The sequence below is a fragment of the Oncorhynchus gorbuscha genome, unplaced genomic scaffold, assembly GCF_021184085.1.
Source record: "Oncorhynchus gorbuscha isolate QuinsamMale2020 ecotype Even-year unplaced genomic scaffold, OgorEven_v1.0 Un_scaffold_2:::fragment_8:::debris, whole genome shotgun sequence".
NCBI lineage: Eukaryota > Metazoa > Chordata > Actinopteri > Salmoniformes > Salmonidae > Oncorhynchus > Oncorhynchus gorbuscha.
Genome location: NW_025745007.1, coordinates 78,665 through 95,661, shown reverse-complemented (window position 1 = coordinate 95,661; position 16,997 = coordinate 78,665). Strand labels below are relative to the sequence as shown.

General features: G+C 47.1%; 1 protein-coding gene across 4 annotated transcripts in view; it reads right to left on the bottom strand.

Moving 5' to 3' along the window:
- Window positions 1-297: 297 nt before the first annotated feature.
- LOC124017361 (FERM domain-containing protein 4A-like) overlaps window positions 298-16,997 on the bottom strand; it is a 90,729-nt gene continuing 74,029 nt past the window's right edge. The window contains exons 15-23 of one of the 4 annotated variants that reach the window (XM_046332616.1): window positions 16,279-16,570; window positions 16,064-16,120; window positions 15,709-15,946; window positions 15,402-15,563; window positions 13,455-13,793; window positions 12,801-13,372; window positions 5,265-5,364; window positions 4,583-4,654; window positions 298-1,483 (exon numbers count right to left, since the gene is read on the bottom strand). In XM_046332616.1, coding sequence (XP_046188572.1) covers window positions 4,585-4,654; window positions 5,265-5,364; window positions 12,801-13,372; window positions 13,455-13,793; window positions 15,402-15,563; window positions 15,709-15,946; window positions 16,064-16,120; window positions 16,279-16,570 — 1,830 coding nt within the window. In that variant the 3' untranslated portion in view covers window positions 298-1,483; window positions 4,583-4,584. The remainder of the gene's footprint in view (window positions 1,484-4,582; window positions 4,655-5,264; window positions 5,365-12,800; window positions 13,373-13,454; window positions 13,794-15,401; window positions 15,564-15,708; window positions 15,947-16,063; window positions 16,121-16,278; window positions 16,571-16,997) is intronic. The other 3 variants (XM_046332619.1, XM_046332618.1, XM_046332615.1) reach the window with 3 other exon arrangements.

The following is a 16,997-nucleotide window of genomic DNA, read 5'->3' as shown; positions in this document are numbered from 1 at the left end:
GATTCCTAGCATATTCTGGCTCTCCAGGACCCAAACCCTGAAGAAGTGTCTGTGGCCCCCATTCCATCCCTGTCTGTCTCTGGTCTGGCTGTGCTGGGCCCCCATTCCGTCCCTGTCTGTCTCTGGTCTGGCTGTGCAGGGCCCCCAGTCCGTCCCTGTCTGTCTCTGGTCTGGCTGTGCAGGGCCCCCAGTCCGTCCCTGACTGTCTCTGGTTTGGCTGAGCAGTGCCCCCATTCTGTCCCTGTCTGTCTCTGATCTGGCTGTGCAGGGCCCCCCGTCTGTCTCTGTCTGTTTGTGGTCTGGCTGTGCAGGGCCCCCAGTTCGCCCATAAACTCCCAGTACAGCTAAGCACAGTGCCCCAGCATAGTGGCAAAACATCCAAGTCCAGGAGCTCACTGCTCAGTAGCAGTGTGGATAGTCCCAGTATCAGAGACTAGTTGATCAGTCTGGCTGGTTGTTGTACACCCCCAATCCAGATGACTGACATCCCAATAGATGTGCTCAGAACTCCCAGCAGGATCCCAGTAGAATTGACCAGTCTTTCCGTCCCTCTGAAAACTCCCAGTATGTGGGGTGTAGCTTCCAGTATGATAAACCAGCGTTCCCAGTGTGTCCATGGGACTGGTGCCATTGGTCAGTCAGGTGGATCTTTGGTTGTGGGATAGTTGGGATTGGGATTATAAGAGTTGGGAATGTTTGTACGTTTTTTGTCTTTCAGATAATCTAGAATTCTCCAATAATCTGCTCTGCAATTTTCCTAAAGGGTGAAAAAGTAATTGAGTCTCTCCCAAGCAATATTTTCATTTTTTGTACAAAACGATACAGAGAAATAAACAAAGACTTCAACAATGAAATTAACCTAGCAGATCCAGCGTACACACACAGGCCCAGAATTTGAGCCAAAACACATTTCAACTTGCAGGTATCCTCTGATTGGCTGGCAACACACTGGGGTCAGGGGTAGATATAAGTCAGGGCCTGAGGGCTGTGTAGTCTGGGCAGGGGGTTGTGTGTGTGTGTGTGTGTGCTCTTACCCCCCCACCTCCCCCTTTCCCACTCCTGGTCTCCCTGGGGCTCAGACTGAAGCAGGGTCAGGGATTAAAGGTCAGAGTTCATGATCATTCAGCGGTTCTGTTTGGCTGTTCCACAGCAATAGTCCTGCCCAGTTGGGCATGTCCTTCCTATAAACTCCAGCTCAACCAAACTTGATATGCACGTAAAATGATAAAGGGAAATATGGATAAAGGGAGGGATGGAGGAGGGTTTCCTGTCCATGATGAGGCCAGTCTAGTCAGGGCTAGAGGAGAGGTTGGTGGAGGCAGTAAGGGTCAGTGTTGAGGGCCAGTAAGGGTCAGTAGGTGTTAGGTGGTGGTCAGTAGGTCAGACCAGGGTTCCAGGTTTGGCCTTGTCGTGTCCGTACCACTGGACATCTGCCAGCTCTGAACACAGAGGACTGCTGAGAAAACAACTATCATTGAATGACCTGCAGAGAGAGAGAGAGAGTGAGAGAGAGTAAGGGAGAGAGAGTGAGTGAGAGAGAGAGAAAGAGAGCGAGAGAGAGAGAGAGAGAGAGAGAGAGAGAGAGAGAGAGAGAGAGAGAGAGAGAGAGAGAGAGAGAGAGAGAGAGAGAGAGAGAGAGAGAGAGAGAGAGAGAGAGAGAGAGAGAGAGAGAGAGAGAGAGAGAGAGAGAGAGAGAGAGAGAGAGAGAGAGAGAGAGAGAGAGAGAGAGAGAGAGAGAGAGAGAGAGAGAGAGAGAGAGAGAGAGAGAGAGAGAGAGAGAGAGAGAGAGAGAGAGAGAGAGAGAGAGAGAGAGAGAGAGAGAGAGAGAGAGAGAGAGAGAGAGAGAGAGAGAGAGAGAGAGAGAGAGAGACAGAGAGAGAGAGAGAGAGAGAGAGAGAGAGAGAGAGAGAGAGAGAGAGAGAGAGAGAGAGAGAGAGAGAGAGAGAGAGAGAGAGAGAGAGAGAGAGAGAGAGAGAGAGAGAGAGAGAGAGAGAGAGAGAGAGAGAGAGAGAGAGAGAGAGAGAGAGAGAGAGAGAGAGAGAGAGAGAGAGAGCGAGAGAGAGACAGAGAGAGAGAGAGAGAGAGAAGAGAGAGAGAGAGAGAGAGAGAGAGAGAGAGAGAGAGAGAGAGAGAGAGAGAGAGAGAGAGAGAGAGAGAGAGAGAGAGAGAGAGAGAGAGAGAGAGAGAGAGAGAGCGAGAGAGAGACAGAGAGAGAGAGAGAGAGAGAGAGAGAGAGAGAGAGAGAGAGAGAGAGAGAGAGAGAGAGAGAGAGAGAGAGAGAGAGAGAGAGAGAGAGAGAGAGAGAGAGAGCGAGAGAGAGAGAGACAGAGAGAGAGAGAGAGAGAGAGAGAGAGAGAGAGAGAGAGAGAGAGAGAGCGAGAGAGAGACAGAGAGAGAGAGAGAGAGAGAGAGAGAGAGAGAGAGAGAGAGAGAGAGAGAGAGAGAGAGAGAGAGAGAGAGAGAGAGAGAGAGAGAGAGAGAGAGAGAGAGAGAGAGAGAGAGAGAGAGAGAGAGAGAGAGAGAGAGAGAGAGAGAGAGAGAGAGAGAGAGAGAGAGAGAGAGAGAGAGAGAGAGAGAGAGAGAGAGAGAGAGAGAGAGAGAGAGAGAGAGAGAGAGAGAGCGAGAGAGAGAGAGAGAGAGAGAGAGAGAGAGAGAGAGAGAGAGAGAGAGAGAGAGAGAGAGAGAGAGAGAGAGAGAGAGAGAGAGAGAGAGAGAGAGAGAGAGAGAGAGAGAGAGAGAGAGAGAGAGAGAGAGAGAGAGAGAGAGAGAGAGAGAGAGAGAGAGAGAGAGAGAGAGAGAGAGAGAGAGAGAGAGAGAGAGAGAGAGAGAGAGAGAGAGAGAGAGAGAGAGAGAGAGAGAGCGAGAGAGAGAGAGAGAGAGAGAGAGAGAGAGAGAGAGAGAGAGAGAGAGAGAGAGAGAGAGAGAGAGACAGAGAGAGAGAGAGAGAGAGAGAGAGAGAGAGAGAGAGAGAGAGAGAGAGAGAGAGAGAGAGAGAGAGAGAGAGAGAGAGAGAGAGAGAGAGAGAGAGAGAGAGAGACAGAGAGAGAGAGACAGAGAGAGAGACAGAGAGAGAGAGAGAGAGAGAGAGAGAGAGAGAGAGAGAGAGAGAGAGAGAGAGAGAGAGAGAGAGAGAGAGAGAGAGAGAGAGAGAGAGAGAGAGAGAGAGAGAGAGAGAGAGAGAGAGAGAGAGAGAGAGAGAGAGAGAGAGAGAGAGAGAGAGAGAGAGAGAGAGAGAGAGAGAGAGAGAGAGAGAGAGAGAGAGAGAGAGAGAGAGAGAGAGAGAGAGAGAGAGAGAGAGAGAGAGAGAGAGAGAGAGAGAGAGAGAATACCATTTTTACTTATGGAAATACTGGAGGACTGATGGCTTATACACTCTGCTTCCACAAAATCTACAGAAGTTATTGTTTTCTTCGCTTAGTAAAACTGTTGGTCACTTCTTCGTCAAGGGGAAGGAAACAAGGACTGTAACAAATCGTTATGATTAATGAACTTGATTGGTTCGTGTCGTTTTGGTCTCATTGCTCTGATGGTTACTGTCTTTGTCTAGATCTAAAGCTTTTGTGAAAACAATGTGTACAATCCATAAGGCCTTTACCTCTTTTCAGGCCTCATTTCAAACTGGCCAATCACTCCTCCTATATTGCTGTCTCTATGGCAAGGCACACGTCCTGTTAGTGTACTAGTCTAAAACTACAGTAGGTGACTAGAGTGCATTTCTGTTTCTCCGCTCGCTACCCGCAGTGTCCAATCGTTCACTCCCCTTCGTGGTTTTAGAATGAATGAACTGGTATTATTTTGGATACTCCCTGTGGCTACTGCTTAACAATCTTTGAGGGGGACTGAATGAGAGCACACGCCTGGGAGAAGTCAACAGTGAGGAATGCTATTGAGTTGACTAAGTTCAAGTTCAATTAGGGCTGGTAATAGAGTACAGAGTGAGGGTTAGGATTTACTGTAGTAATAATAATACATCACATCTGTGAAGCGCTTTTAATTCTACAAGAATAATCTCATAAAATAGTTTTTGTTTTACAAAAGCAAATATACGTATAACCATATCATAAAAGCATCAATCAAAGTCTAGGAGGAAGGGTAGGCCAGCCGATAAAGATGAGTCTTAAGGCCTGCTTTAGAGAGCAGCCACACACAGCAGACATGCAGAGTCCAGTTACAGTCATAGAAACAGAGCAGATAGAACAGACACCATTCCCAAACTTGCTATCAGAAAGGATTAGAAACGGGAAGAGCCTATTCAACTCAGCATTTGGTACAAAACTAAGAATATAGAAAACAGATTCTATTTCTACACCTTTGATCTAGTTCAGGTTCTGTTTCTACATATCTAGTCAAGGGGATCTATTTCTATGCCCCTGATCTATTTGAGTTTCTGTTTCTATGTCTCTGTTCTAGGTGCGAGGATTTATTCTATTGGGTGTGTTTCTATGTCCAGGAAGTCTAGGAGTGTCCAGACCGACAGCATTGGTTGTTTCTATGGTTCTTTATTGTTGTTCTGTAGTTATCTGGTATATTTGTTGTATTTCTAGGTCTGTGTTCTGGGAGAATCCTGGCAGACAGACAGTACCTCTATGCGTCAGAGCTGGGCTGAGTGGGAGACTGACACACGTCTTCAGTAGGAGAGCTGTCTGCTGTACCGCTAAACCAGGAAAGACAGACAGACAGACAGACAGACAGACAGACAGACAGACAGACAGACAGACAGACAGACAGACAGACAGACAGACAGACAGACAGACAGACAGACAGACAGACAGACAGACAGACAGACAGACAGACAGACAGACAGACAGACAGACAGACAGACAGACAGACAGACAGACAGACAGACAGACAGACAGACAGACAGACAGAGAGGTTAGTACAGGAGGAGAGGGAGAGAGGGAGAAAGATAAAGAGGGATGGAATGAGAAGGAAAAATAGAGAAGAGTGAAAGAAAGGAAAGTTAACAAATCAGTTAGTCCTTTATGAAGACAAGACAGCCGTGTGATCAGTAGCTAGACAGAGTACCGTGCTGCAGAAGGAAAAAGGTTAGGGGTTGGTAAGGCAGAGGTTATAGAGGTTGTAAGAGAAGCGTAGATGCTGAAGATGTTTTGTGAGGATGCAGATTTTATCCTGTGAGCCAAAGCCTTTAACCCAGGATTAAATGTCAAATAGGATTAGGATCCTGAGTGCCTGGTCTTTAACCCCAAACAGTTTATATATCACTCTGCAAATGATGTATTGGTGCGTGCATGTGTGTGTCGTACCCGCTCTGCCAGTTGAGGATGTGTTGTGGGCTGCAGGGGGGCGTGGGTGTTGCGGCCTGTTCACTAGAGGGAGTCCCACTCCTCGGGCTGTGAGGGGACGCTGATGTACAGACACACACACACACACACACACACACACACACACACACACACACACACACACACACACACACACACACACACACACACACACACACACACACACACACACACACACACACACACACACACACACACACACACACACACACACATGTCAATAGGTGGTCAAGGGCTGTGTTATCCCAGCTATGCCCCACTGTGACTAACATGACTAACGAGCTCCATTTGGTTCAGGGATCGCTTTATACTCATTCACACACACTCTGCTAAACTTCAGCCTCTCCATTGTTCTTTCATGAACTAACTATTCTGTAAAGAATACACACTACTGTTCAAAAGTTTGTCTAGTTTGAGAAACAGATGCATCACAAGTCCTCAACTGGCAGCTTCATCAAATAATACCCGCAAAACACCAGTCTCAACGTCAACAGTGAAGAGGCGACTCCGGGATGCTGTCCTTCTAGGCAGAGTTGCAAAGAAAAAGCCATATCTCAAGACTGGCCAATAAAAATAAAAGATTAAGATGGGCAAAAGAACACAGACAGCGGACAGAGGAACTCTGCCTAGAAGGCCAGAATCCTGGAATCACCACTTCACTGTTGACGTTGAGAATGGTATATTGTGGGTACTATTTAATGAAGCTGCCAGTTGAAGACTTGTGAGGCGTCTGTTTCTCAAACGAGATACTCTAATGTATTTGTCCTCTTGCTCAGTTGTGCACCGGGGCCTCCCACTCCTCTTTCTATTCTGGTTTGAACCAGTTTGCGCTGTTCTGTGAAGGGAGTAGTACACAGCGTTGTACGAGATCTTCAGTTTCTTGGCAATTTCTCGCATGGAATAGCTTTCATTTCTCAGAACAAGAAAAGGCTGACGAGTTTCAGAAGAAAGTGCTTTGTTTCTGGCCATTTTGAGTCTGTAATCAAACCCACAAATGCTGATGCTCCAGATACTCAACTAGTGTAATTTTTTTGGGTGAAGCCCCAAAATTGCCCTCGCTAGAAGCATGTGTTTCAGACATAAGGAAGTGGATGGCTGCAAACTTTCTACTTTTAAACTCGGACAAAACAGAGATGCTTGTTCTAGGTCCCAAGAAACAAAGAGATCTTCTGTTGAATCTGACAATTCATCTTAATGGTTATACAGCCGTCTCAAATAAAACTGTGAAGGACCTCGGCGTTACTCTGGACCCTGATCTCTCTTTTGAAGAACATACCAAGACTGTTTCAGGGACAGCTTTTTTCCATCTACGTAACATTGCAAAAATCAGAAACTTTCTGTCCAAAAATGAGGCAGAAAAATTAATCCATGCTTTTGTCACTTCTAGATTAGACTACTGCAATGCTCTACTTTCTGGCTACCCGGATAAAGCCCCTAAATAAGCTTCAGTTAGTGCTAAATATGGCTGCTAGAATCCTGACTAGAACCAAACAATTTGATCATATTACTCCAGTGCTAGCCTCCCTACACTGGCTTCCTGTTAAGGAAAGGGCTGATTTCAAGGTTTTACTGCTAACCTACTAAGCATTACATGGGCTTGCTCCTACCTATCTTTCTGATTTGGTCCTGCCGTACATACCTACACTTACGCTACGGTCACAAGATGCAGGCCTCCTAATTGTCCCTAGAATTTCTAAGCAAACAGCTGGAGGCAGGGCTTTCTCCTATAGAGCTCCATTTTCATGGAATGGTCTGGCTACGCATGTGAGAGACGCAAACTCGGTCTCAACCTTTAAGTCTTTACTGAAGACTCATCTCTTCAGTGGGTCATATGATTGAGTGTAGTCTGGCCCAGGAGTGGGAAGGCGAACGGAAAGGCTCTGGAGCAACGAACCACCCTTGCTGTGTCTGCCTGGCCGGTTCCCCTCTTTCCACTGGGATTCTCTGCCTCTAACCCTATTACAGGGGCTGAGTCACTGGCTTACTAGGGCTCTTTCATACCGTCCCTAGGAGGGGTGCGTCACTTGAGTGGGTTGAGTCACTGATGTGATCTTCCTGTCTGGGTTGGCGCCCCCCCTTGGGTTGTGCTGTGGCGGAGAACTTTGTGGGCTATACTCAGCCTTGTCTCAGCATGGTAAGTTGGTGGTTGAAGATATCCCTCTAGTGGTGTGGGGGCTGTGCTTTGGCAAAGTGGGTGGGGTTATATCCTTCCTGTTTGGCCCTGTCCGGGGGTGTCCTCGGATGGAGCCACAGTGTCTCCTGACCCCTCCTGTCTCAGCCTCCAGTATTTATGCTGTAGTAGTTTATGTGTCGGGGGGTTAGGGTCAGTTTGTTATATCTGGAGTACTTCTCCTGTCCTATCCGGTGTCCTGTGTGAATTTAAGTATGCTCTTTCTAATTCTCTCTTTCTTTCTCTCTCTTGGAGGAACTGAGCCCTAGGACCATGCCTCAGGACTACCTGACATGATGACTCCTTGCTGTCCCCAGTCCACCTGGCCGTGCTGCTGCTCCAGTTTCAACTGCTCTGCCTGTGATTATTATTATTTGACCATGCTGGTCATTTATGAACATTTGAACATCTTGTTCTGTTACAATCTCCACCCGGCACAGCCAGAAGAGGACTGGCCACCCCACATAGCCTGGTTCCTCTCTTGGTTTCTTCCTAGGTTTTGGCCTTTCTAGGGAGTTTTTCCTAGCCACCGTGCTTTTACACCTGCATTGCTTGCTGTTTGGGGTTTTAGGCTGGGTTTCTGTACAGCACTTTGAGATATCAGCTGATGTACGAAGGGCTATATAAATACATTTGATTTGATTTGTAAAGGCCAGTTTATTTGCTTCTTTAAGCAGAACAATAGTTTTCAGCTGTGCTAACATAATTGAAAAATAGTTTCCTAATGATCAATTAGCCTTCTAAAATGATAAACTTGGATTAGCTAACACAATGTGCCATTGGAACACAGGAGTGATGGTTGCTGATAATGGGCCTCTGCACGCCTATTTAGATATTCCATTTAAAAAATCAGCGTTGTCCAGCTACAATAGTCATTTACAACATTAACAGTGTCAACACTGTATTTCTGATCAATTTGATGTTATTTTAATGAAATAAAAAAGTGCTTTACTTTCAAAAACAAGGACATTTCTAAGTGACTTTTGAACGGCAGTGTGTATATGCAGTCGTCTGAAGTTTACATACACCTTAGCCAAATACATTTAAACTCAGTTTTCCACAATTCCTGACATTTAATCCTTGTAAAAATTCCCTGTCTTAGGTCAGTTAGGATCACCACTTTGTTTTAAGAATGTGAAATGTCAGAATAATAGTAGAGAACGAGATTTATTTCAGCTTTTATTTCATTCATCACATTCCCAGTGAGGTCAGACGTTTACATACATTCAATTAGTATTTGGTAGCATTGCCTTGTAATTGTTTAACTTGTGTCAAACGTTTTGGTGAGCCTTCCACAAGCTTCCAACAATAATTTGGGTGAATTTTGGCCCATTCCTCCTGACAGAGCTGGTGTTACTGAGTCAGGTTTGTAGGCCTCCTTGCTCACACATGCTTTTTCAGTTCTGCCCACAAACGTTCTATAGGATTGAGGTCGGGGCTTTGTGATGGCCACTCCAATACCTTGACTTTGTTGTCCTTAAGCCATTTTGCCTTTGGAAAAACTTTGGAAATATGCTTGGGGTCACTGTCCATTTGGAATACCCATTTGCGACCAAGCTTCAACTTCCTGACTGATGTCTTGAGATTCGCTTCAATATATCTACATAATTTTCTTACCTTATGATGCCATCTATTTTGTGAAGTGCACCAGTCCCTCCTGCAGCAAAGCACCCCCACAACATGATGCTGCCAACCCCGTGATTCACGGTTGGGATGGTTTTCTTCGGCTTACAAGCCTCTCCCTTTTTCCTCCAAACATAACGATGGTCATTATGGCCAAACAGTTCTATTGTGTTTCATCAGACCAGAGGACATTTCTCCCAAAAGTACGATCTTTGTCCCCATGTGCAGTTGCAAACCCTAGTTTGCTTTTTACGGCGGTTTTGGAGCAGTGGCTTCTTCCTTGCTGAGCGGACGTTCAGGTTGTGTCGATATAGGACTCGTTTTACTGTGGATATAGATACTTTTGTACCCGTTTCCTCCAGCATCTTCACAAGGTCCTTTGCTGTTCTGGGATTGATTTGTACTTTTCGCACCACATTACGTTCATCTCTGGGAGATAGAACGCGTCTCCTTCCTGAGTGGTATGACGGCTGCGTGGTCCCATGGTGTTTACACTTGCATACTATTGTTTGTACAGGTGAACGTGGTATCTTCAGGTGATTGGAAATTGTTCCCAAGGATGAACCAGACTTAAGGAGGTCTACGATTCTTTTCCTGAGCTCTTGGCTGATTTCTTTTAATTTTCCCATGATGTCAAGCAAAGAGGCACTGAGTTTGAAGGTAGACCTTGAAATACATCCACAGGTACATCTACTGACTCAAATTATGTCAATTAGCCTATCAGAAGCTTCTAAAGCCATGACATAATTTTCTTTAATTTACCAAGCTGTTTAAAGTATTGTGATACAGTGATTAATAAGTAAAATATCTGTCTGTAATTGTTGGGAAAATTACTTGTGTCTTGCACAAAGCAGATGTCCTAACCGACTTGCCAAAACTATAGTTTGTTAACTTCTTCGAGATAGGGGGCGCTCTTTTAATTTTTGGATAAAAAACGTTCCCGTTTTAAACAAGATATTTTTTCATGAAAAGATGCTCGACTATGCATGTAATTGACAGCCTTGGAAAGAAAAAACTTTCCAAAATTGCAAAGATGCTACAGGCGAAACCAAGATGAAATTTCATGCAGGAAATTGTCCAAATTTTGAATGCCCTGTGTTCCAATGTCTCCTTATATGGCTGTGAATGGGCCAGGAATGAGCCTGCACTTTCTGTCGTTTCCCCAAGGTGTCTGCAGCATTGTGACGTATTTGTAGGCATATCGTTGGAAGATTGACCATAAGAGACGACATTTACCAGGTGTCCGCCCGGTGTCCTCCGTCAAAATTATTGCGTAATCTCCAGGTCCATGCGCATTCCATTTTCTTCAGAAGAGAAACCAAACTGCCACTAATTATTTATCGTCGATAGATATGTGAAAAACACTTTGAGGATTGATTCTAAACAACGTTTGCCATGTTTCTGTCGATATTATGGAGTTAATATGGAAAAAAGGTTGCGCTGTAATGACTTAATTTTCGGGTTTTTTCTTACCCAAACGTGATGAACAAAATGGAGCGATTTGTCTTACACAAATAATATTTTTGGAAAAACTTAACATTTGCTATCTAACTGAGAGTCTCCTCATTGAAAACATCTGAAGTTTTTCAAAGGTAAATTATTTTATTTGAATGCTTTTCTTGTTTTTGTGAAAATGTTGCATGCTGAATGCTAGGCTTAATGCTATGCTACGCTATCAATACTCTTACACAAATGCTTGTTTAGCTATGGTTCAAAAGCATATTTTGAAAATCTGAGATGACAGTGTTGTTAACAAAAGGCTAAGCTTGAGAGCAAATATATTTTATTTCATTCCATTTGCGATTTTCATTCATAGTTAACGTTGCGTTATGGTAATGAGCTTGAGGCTATAAACAGGATCCCGGATACGGGATTGCTCGTCGCAACAGGTTAACAAGACATTTGTGGAGTGGTTGAAAAATGATATTGAATGACTTTAAGCTAAGTGTATGTAAAATTTCGTCTTCAACTGTGTGTGTGTGTTATATACAGTGCCTTGCGAAAGTATTCGGCCCCCTGAACTTTGCGACCTTTTGCCACATTTCAGGCTTCAAACATAAAGATATAAAACTGTATTTTTTTGTGAAGAATCAACAACAAGTGGGACACAATCATGGAGTGGAACAACATTTATTGGATATTTCAAACTTTTTTAACAAATCAAAAACTGAAAAATTGGGCGTGCAAAATTATTCAGCCCCTTTACTTTCAGTGCAGCAAACTCTCTCCAGAAGTTCAGTGAGGATCTCTGAATGATCCAATGTTGACCTAAATGACTAATGATGATAAATACAATCCACCTGTGTGTAATCAAAGTCTCCGTATAAATGCACCTGCACTGTGATAGTCTCAGAGGTCCGTTAAAAGCGCAGAGAGCATCATGAAGAACAAGGAACACACCAGGCAGGTCCGAGATACTGTTGTGAAGAAGTTTAAAGCCGGATTTGGATACAAAAAGATTTCCCAAGCTTTAAACATCCCAAGGAGCACTGTGCAAGCGATAATATTGAAATGGAAGGAGTATCAGACCACTGCAAATCTACCAAGACCTGGCCGTCCCTCTAAACCTTCAGCTCATACAAGGAGAAGACTGATCAGAGATGCAGCCAAGAGTCCCATGATCACTCTGGATGAACTGCAGATCTACAGCTGAGGTGGGAGACTCTGTCCATAGGAAAACAATCAGTCGTATATTGCACAAATCTGGCCTTTATGGAAGAGTGGCAAGAAGAAAGCCATTTCTTAAAGATATCCATAAAAAGTGTTGTTTAAAGTTTGCCACAAGCCACCTGGGAGACACACCAAACATGTGGAAGAAGGTGCTCTGGTCAGATGAAACCAAAATTGAACTTTTTGGCAACAATTCAAAACGTTATGTTTGGCGTAAAAGCAACACAGGCCATCACCCTGAACACACCATCCCCACTGTCAAACATGGTGGTGGCAGCATCATGGTTTGGGCCTGCTTCTCTTCAGCAGGGACAGGGAAGATGGTTAAAATTGATGGGAAGATGGATGGAGCCAAATACAGGACCATTCTGGAAGACCTGAGACTGGGACGGAGATTTGTCTTCCAACAAGACAATGATCCAAAACATAAAGCAAAATCTACAATGGAATGGTTGAAAAATAAACATATCCAGGTGTTAGAATGGCCAAGTCAAAGTCCAGACCTGAATCCAATCGAGAGTCTGTGGAAAGAACTGAAAACTGCTGTTCACAAATGCTCTCCATCCAACCTGACTGAGCTCGAGCTGTTTTGCAAGGAGGAATGGGAAAATAGTTCAGTCTCTCGATGTGCAAAACTGATAGAGACATACCCCAAGAGACTTACAGCTGTAATCTCAGCAAAAGGTGGCGCTACAAAGTATTAACTTAAGGGGGCTGAATAATTTTGCACGCCCAATTTTTCAGTTTTTGATTTGTTAAAAAAGTTTGAAATATCCAATAAATGTCGTTCCACTTCATGATTGTGTCCCACTTGTTGTTGATTCTTCACAAAAAAATACAGTTTTATATCTTTATGTATGAAGCCTGAAATGTGGCAAAAGGTCGCAAAGTTCAAGGGGGCCGAATACTTTCGCAAGGCACTGTATATCTGTCCTTTACAATGCCTGACCCAGTCAAAACTCTTAACTATCTCACCAGATACAAGCCTAGCTTAGAACATAAACGGGTCTACGTGTGTGTGTGTTGTCACCCACCTGGTGATCCCTTGGCGAGTGTCCCCACCCTGCTCCCTCGTCCGAGTCCCAGCGTGCCTTGCAGCGAGCCGCTGTCCGATGTGTTGGAGCCGGCGTGACTCCTCTCCTTTACACTGCCCGTAGAGCGCTGGTACCAACACTTCAACTCATCTGACACCACCGCCCTCCCCCCTCCTCCCCCCTCTCGCCCTAGTGAGGGAGTCCGTACGATCTGGGAGCGGGACGGGGTGAGTCTGCTGCTCCCCTCTCCCCCCTCCTCACCCCCCCAGGTCTCCTTGTACAGCCCCCCGGCTGTGTAGGAGCTGGAGGTTTTGAACTGGGCCTTGACGCTGTAGTGGCCCTCCTGGTCACTCTCCAGGCTGCGCACCACCACCGGGTTGGGGCTGCCCTCTACGTACAGGGGGTACTCTTTAATCCGGTACTGGGATGAGGGCTGGCTCTGGCTGTGGAGGTACACCCCATGCTGCCCTGACCCAGTCCCTGCCACCCCCGTACCACCGCACCCTGAACCGTTCTTGGCTGCAAGGTTGGGCATGGAGCCAGAGTTAGAGGAACCAAGGTGACCTGCAGACCTGGAGAGAGAGAGGAGGTTAACATGCATATTAAACAAGCCTAAAGTCAGTCTCTGGACACACCCACCTCTGCTCTACTAACCTGTGCCTCTGTCTCTGTCTCTGTCTGGCTTTGGAAGGGGAGTCCTCTCCTAGGGTGGAGTAGTTTGGGTTGGAGCCTGGAGCTACCCCAGGGTAGTAGTGTTCTGAGCTGCTCTGGGAGGTACAGGACGAACAGTCATCCAGCGGGTCAGAGCCATTGGAGCTGCGAGTCCCCGGGGCCAGGAAGATGTCTGGGCTGCCGGGGGCTCCCAGGGTGTGTGTGTGAGTGTGTGTGTCGGGGTCAGAGGCCAGCAGCTTGCCCTGAGATTCCAGGCTGGAGCTGCGGTTCCTAAAGTGCTGAACCAGACTGTGAAGATGGGTGGGACTGATGTCCACAGACCTGGTGGAGGGGGAGAAATGCAGAGAGTGAGGGCGAGAGATGGAGAGAGGAAGGCAAAGATGGAGAGAGTGAGGGGGAGAGATACAGACAGTGAGGGCGAGAGATGGAGAGAGTGAGGGGGAGAGATGCAGAGAGTGAGGGGGAGAGATACAGACAGTGAGGGCGAGAGATGGAGAGAGTGAGGGGGAGAGATGCAGAGAGTGAGGGCGAGAGATGGAGAGAGGAAGGCAAAGATGGAGAGAGTGAGGGGGAGAGATACAGACAGTGAGGGCGAGAGATGGAGAGAGTGAGGGGGAGAGATGCAGAGAGTGAGGGCGAGAGATGGAGAGAGGAAGGCAAAGATGGAGAGAGTGAGGGGGAGAGATACAGACAGTGAGGGCGAGAGATGGAGAGAGTGAGGGGGAGAGATGCAGAGAGTGAGGGCGAGAGATGGAGAGAGGAAGGCAAAGATGGAGAGAGTGAGGGGGAGAAATGCAGAGAGTGAGGGCGAGAGATGGAGAGAGGAAGGCAAAGATGGAGAGAGTGAGGGGGAGAGATACAGACAGTGAGGGCGAGAGATGGAGAGAGTGAGGGGAGAGATGCAGAGAGTGAGGGGGAGAGATACAGACAGTGAGGGCGAGAGATGGAGAGAGTGAGGGGGAGAGATGCAGAGAGTGAGGGCGAGAGATGGAGAGAGGAAGGCAAAGATGGAGAGAGTGAGGGGGAGAGATACAGACAGTGAGGGCGAGAGATGGAGAGAGTGAGGGGGAGAGATGCAGAGAGTGAGGGCGAGAGATGGAGAGAGGAAGGCAAAGATGGAGAGAGTGAGGGGGAGAGATACAGACAGTGAGGGCGAGAGATGGAGAGAGTGAGGGGGAGAGATGCAGAGAGTGAGGGCGAGAGATGGAGAGAGGAAGGCAAAGATGGAGAGAGTGAGGGGGAGAGATACAGACAGTGAGGGCGAGAGATGGAGAGAGTGAGGGGGAGAGATACAGACAGTGAGGGCGAGAGATGGAGAGAGTGAGGGGGAGAGATGCAGAGAGTGAGGGCGAGAGATGGAGAGAGGAAGGCAAAGATGGAGAGAGTGAGGGGGAGAGATACAGACAGTGAGGGCGAGAGATGGAGAGAGTGAGGGGAGAGATGCAGAGAGTGAGGGCGAGAGATGGAGAGAGTGAGGGGGAGAAATGCAGAGAGTGAGGGCGAGAGATGGAGAGAGGAAGGCAAAGATGGAGAGAGTGAGGGGAGAGATACAGACAGTGAGGGCGAGAGATGGAGAGAGTGAGGGGGAGAGATGCAGAGAGTGAGGGCGAGAGATGGAGAGAGTGAGGGGGAGAGATGCAGAGAGTGAGGGCGAGAGATGGAGAGAGTGAGGGGGAGAAATGCAGAGAGTGAGGGCGAGAGATGGAGAGAGGAAGGCAAAGATGGAGAGAGTGAGGGGGAGAGATACAGACAGTGAGGGCGAGAGATGGAGAGAGTGAGGGGGAGAGATGCAGAGAGTGAGGGCGAGAGATGGAGAGAGGAAGGGAAAGATGGAGAGAGAGGTTACAGTATGGTTGTGACTCTGACCTAGTGCGGTGACCATAGCGCGGTACTTTTCTGACTGTTATTTTGAGGTTATCTGTTGGTTACCTGGTGGAGTGTACATAGTGAGGGGTCCTGGTCCTCAGGTCGGGGGTGGAGGGCATGCTGGACTGGGAGCTCCAGTGAGGAACACTCCTGATGGGGCTACTCTGCAGAGAGTTACTGCCTCCTGCCTCCGCACAACTACCAGAGCCGGGTAACCGCCTGTGACTGGACAGGGAGAGACAAAGCCCTTAGAAAAACTTACCATTACTGTTGCTATCTTCTAATCATTATACTAACATTCAACCAACTATCACATGCCCCACGAGCCCAGTATACATATATCGTCATGGCAACAGAGTTGACCTCTCACTTGGAGTGTGAAGAGCGTTTCTTGACCCTCTCATAGGGTTCGTCCAGCGAGGACTCGCTCCACATCTTGGGTTTGATGGGGGACTTGTCGTAGTCGGAGCGGGCGTAGTGCAGGTGGCTGAGGCCATCTAGAGACTGGGGGGGAGGGGGCCGGCTGTGGGAGGGAGGCCGGGGAGGGAGGCCCTTATGGGGAGACGCTGCCGGAGAGAAGGTGGGGGTCCCTGTCATCTGGGGGTCATCTGATAGAGGAGATAGATGGGGGTCGGTTAGATTGATGGATCACTGATTAGTCCCATTTAGAAAGACGCTGATGAACTTTTACATGTATTTTAGTGCCAAAAGAGAAAGAGACATACCGTCGTCTAGGACCAGAGCGTCAGACAGAGAGCTGTCCTCTGAGCCCATGTTGGCCTCTGTGGGAGAGAAGAACAGAGGAAAACACTTTCACTATGGCATTAGTTAAGGTGAAGTAGGTGTGTTTCAATTCATGTTCATGAGCACTTCTTGCCATGTGTATGTGAGTGTGTGTTTGTGAATGTGAATTTGTTATTGTGTGTGTGCCTGGTCTCACCCTCTTTATTACGCGTTGTGGTTCTTATAAGCGATTCTCTCAGCATGTGTGTAGTCTCACCCTCTATGATAAGCGAAGCGCGTTGCGTGGGTTTCTTCCCAGAGCGGACACGGTGTTCGTTGATGGCGTTTTCTATCTCCTGGAGTTTCTTCAGCGCGTTCAGGTACGACGTCTTCCTTTGTTTTTTCAGCTTCTTACTGCTCACGTGCGGATCGCTGGCCAGACGCCTCGCAGCCTCTGTGATCTGAGATTGGATGGCAAACTCCCTCTCTAGACGCTCTAGCTCCTCCTCCTGGTGAGAGAGAGAGAGACACACACAAGGGTTAGTAAGAGTGACACATGCACACACAAACAAACACACTCACACAGTGACACACATACTCAGACACACATACTCAGACACACACTCAGACACACACACTCAGACACACACACTCAGACACACATACTCAGACACACACTCAGACACACACACTCAGACACACATACTCAGACACACATACTCAGACACACATACTCAGACACACACTCAGACACACACACTCAGACACACACACTCAGACACACACACTCAGACACACATACTCAGACATGAGTCACTCACATCCACCAGTAACTTAAAGCAAGTTCCCAGGCCAGTACAAACACAATGAGGAAACCATCTATCTTCCTTCCTCCCCCACACTTTCCCAGCCCTGCCTTGCCTCCCATGAGAATCC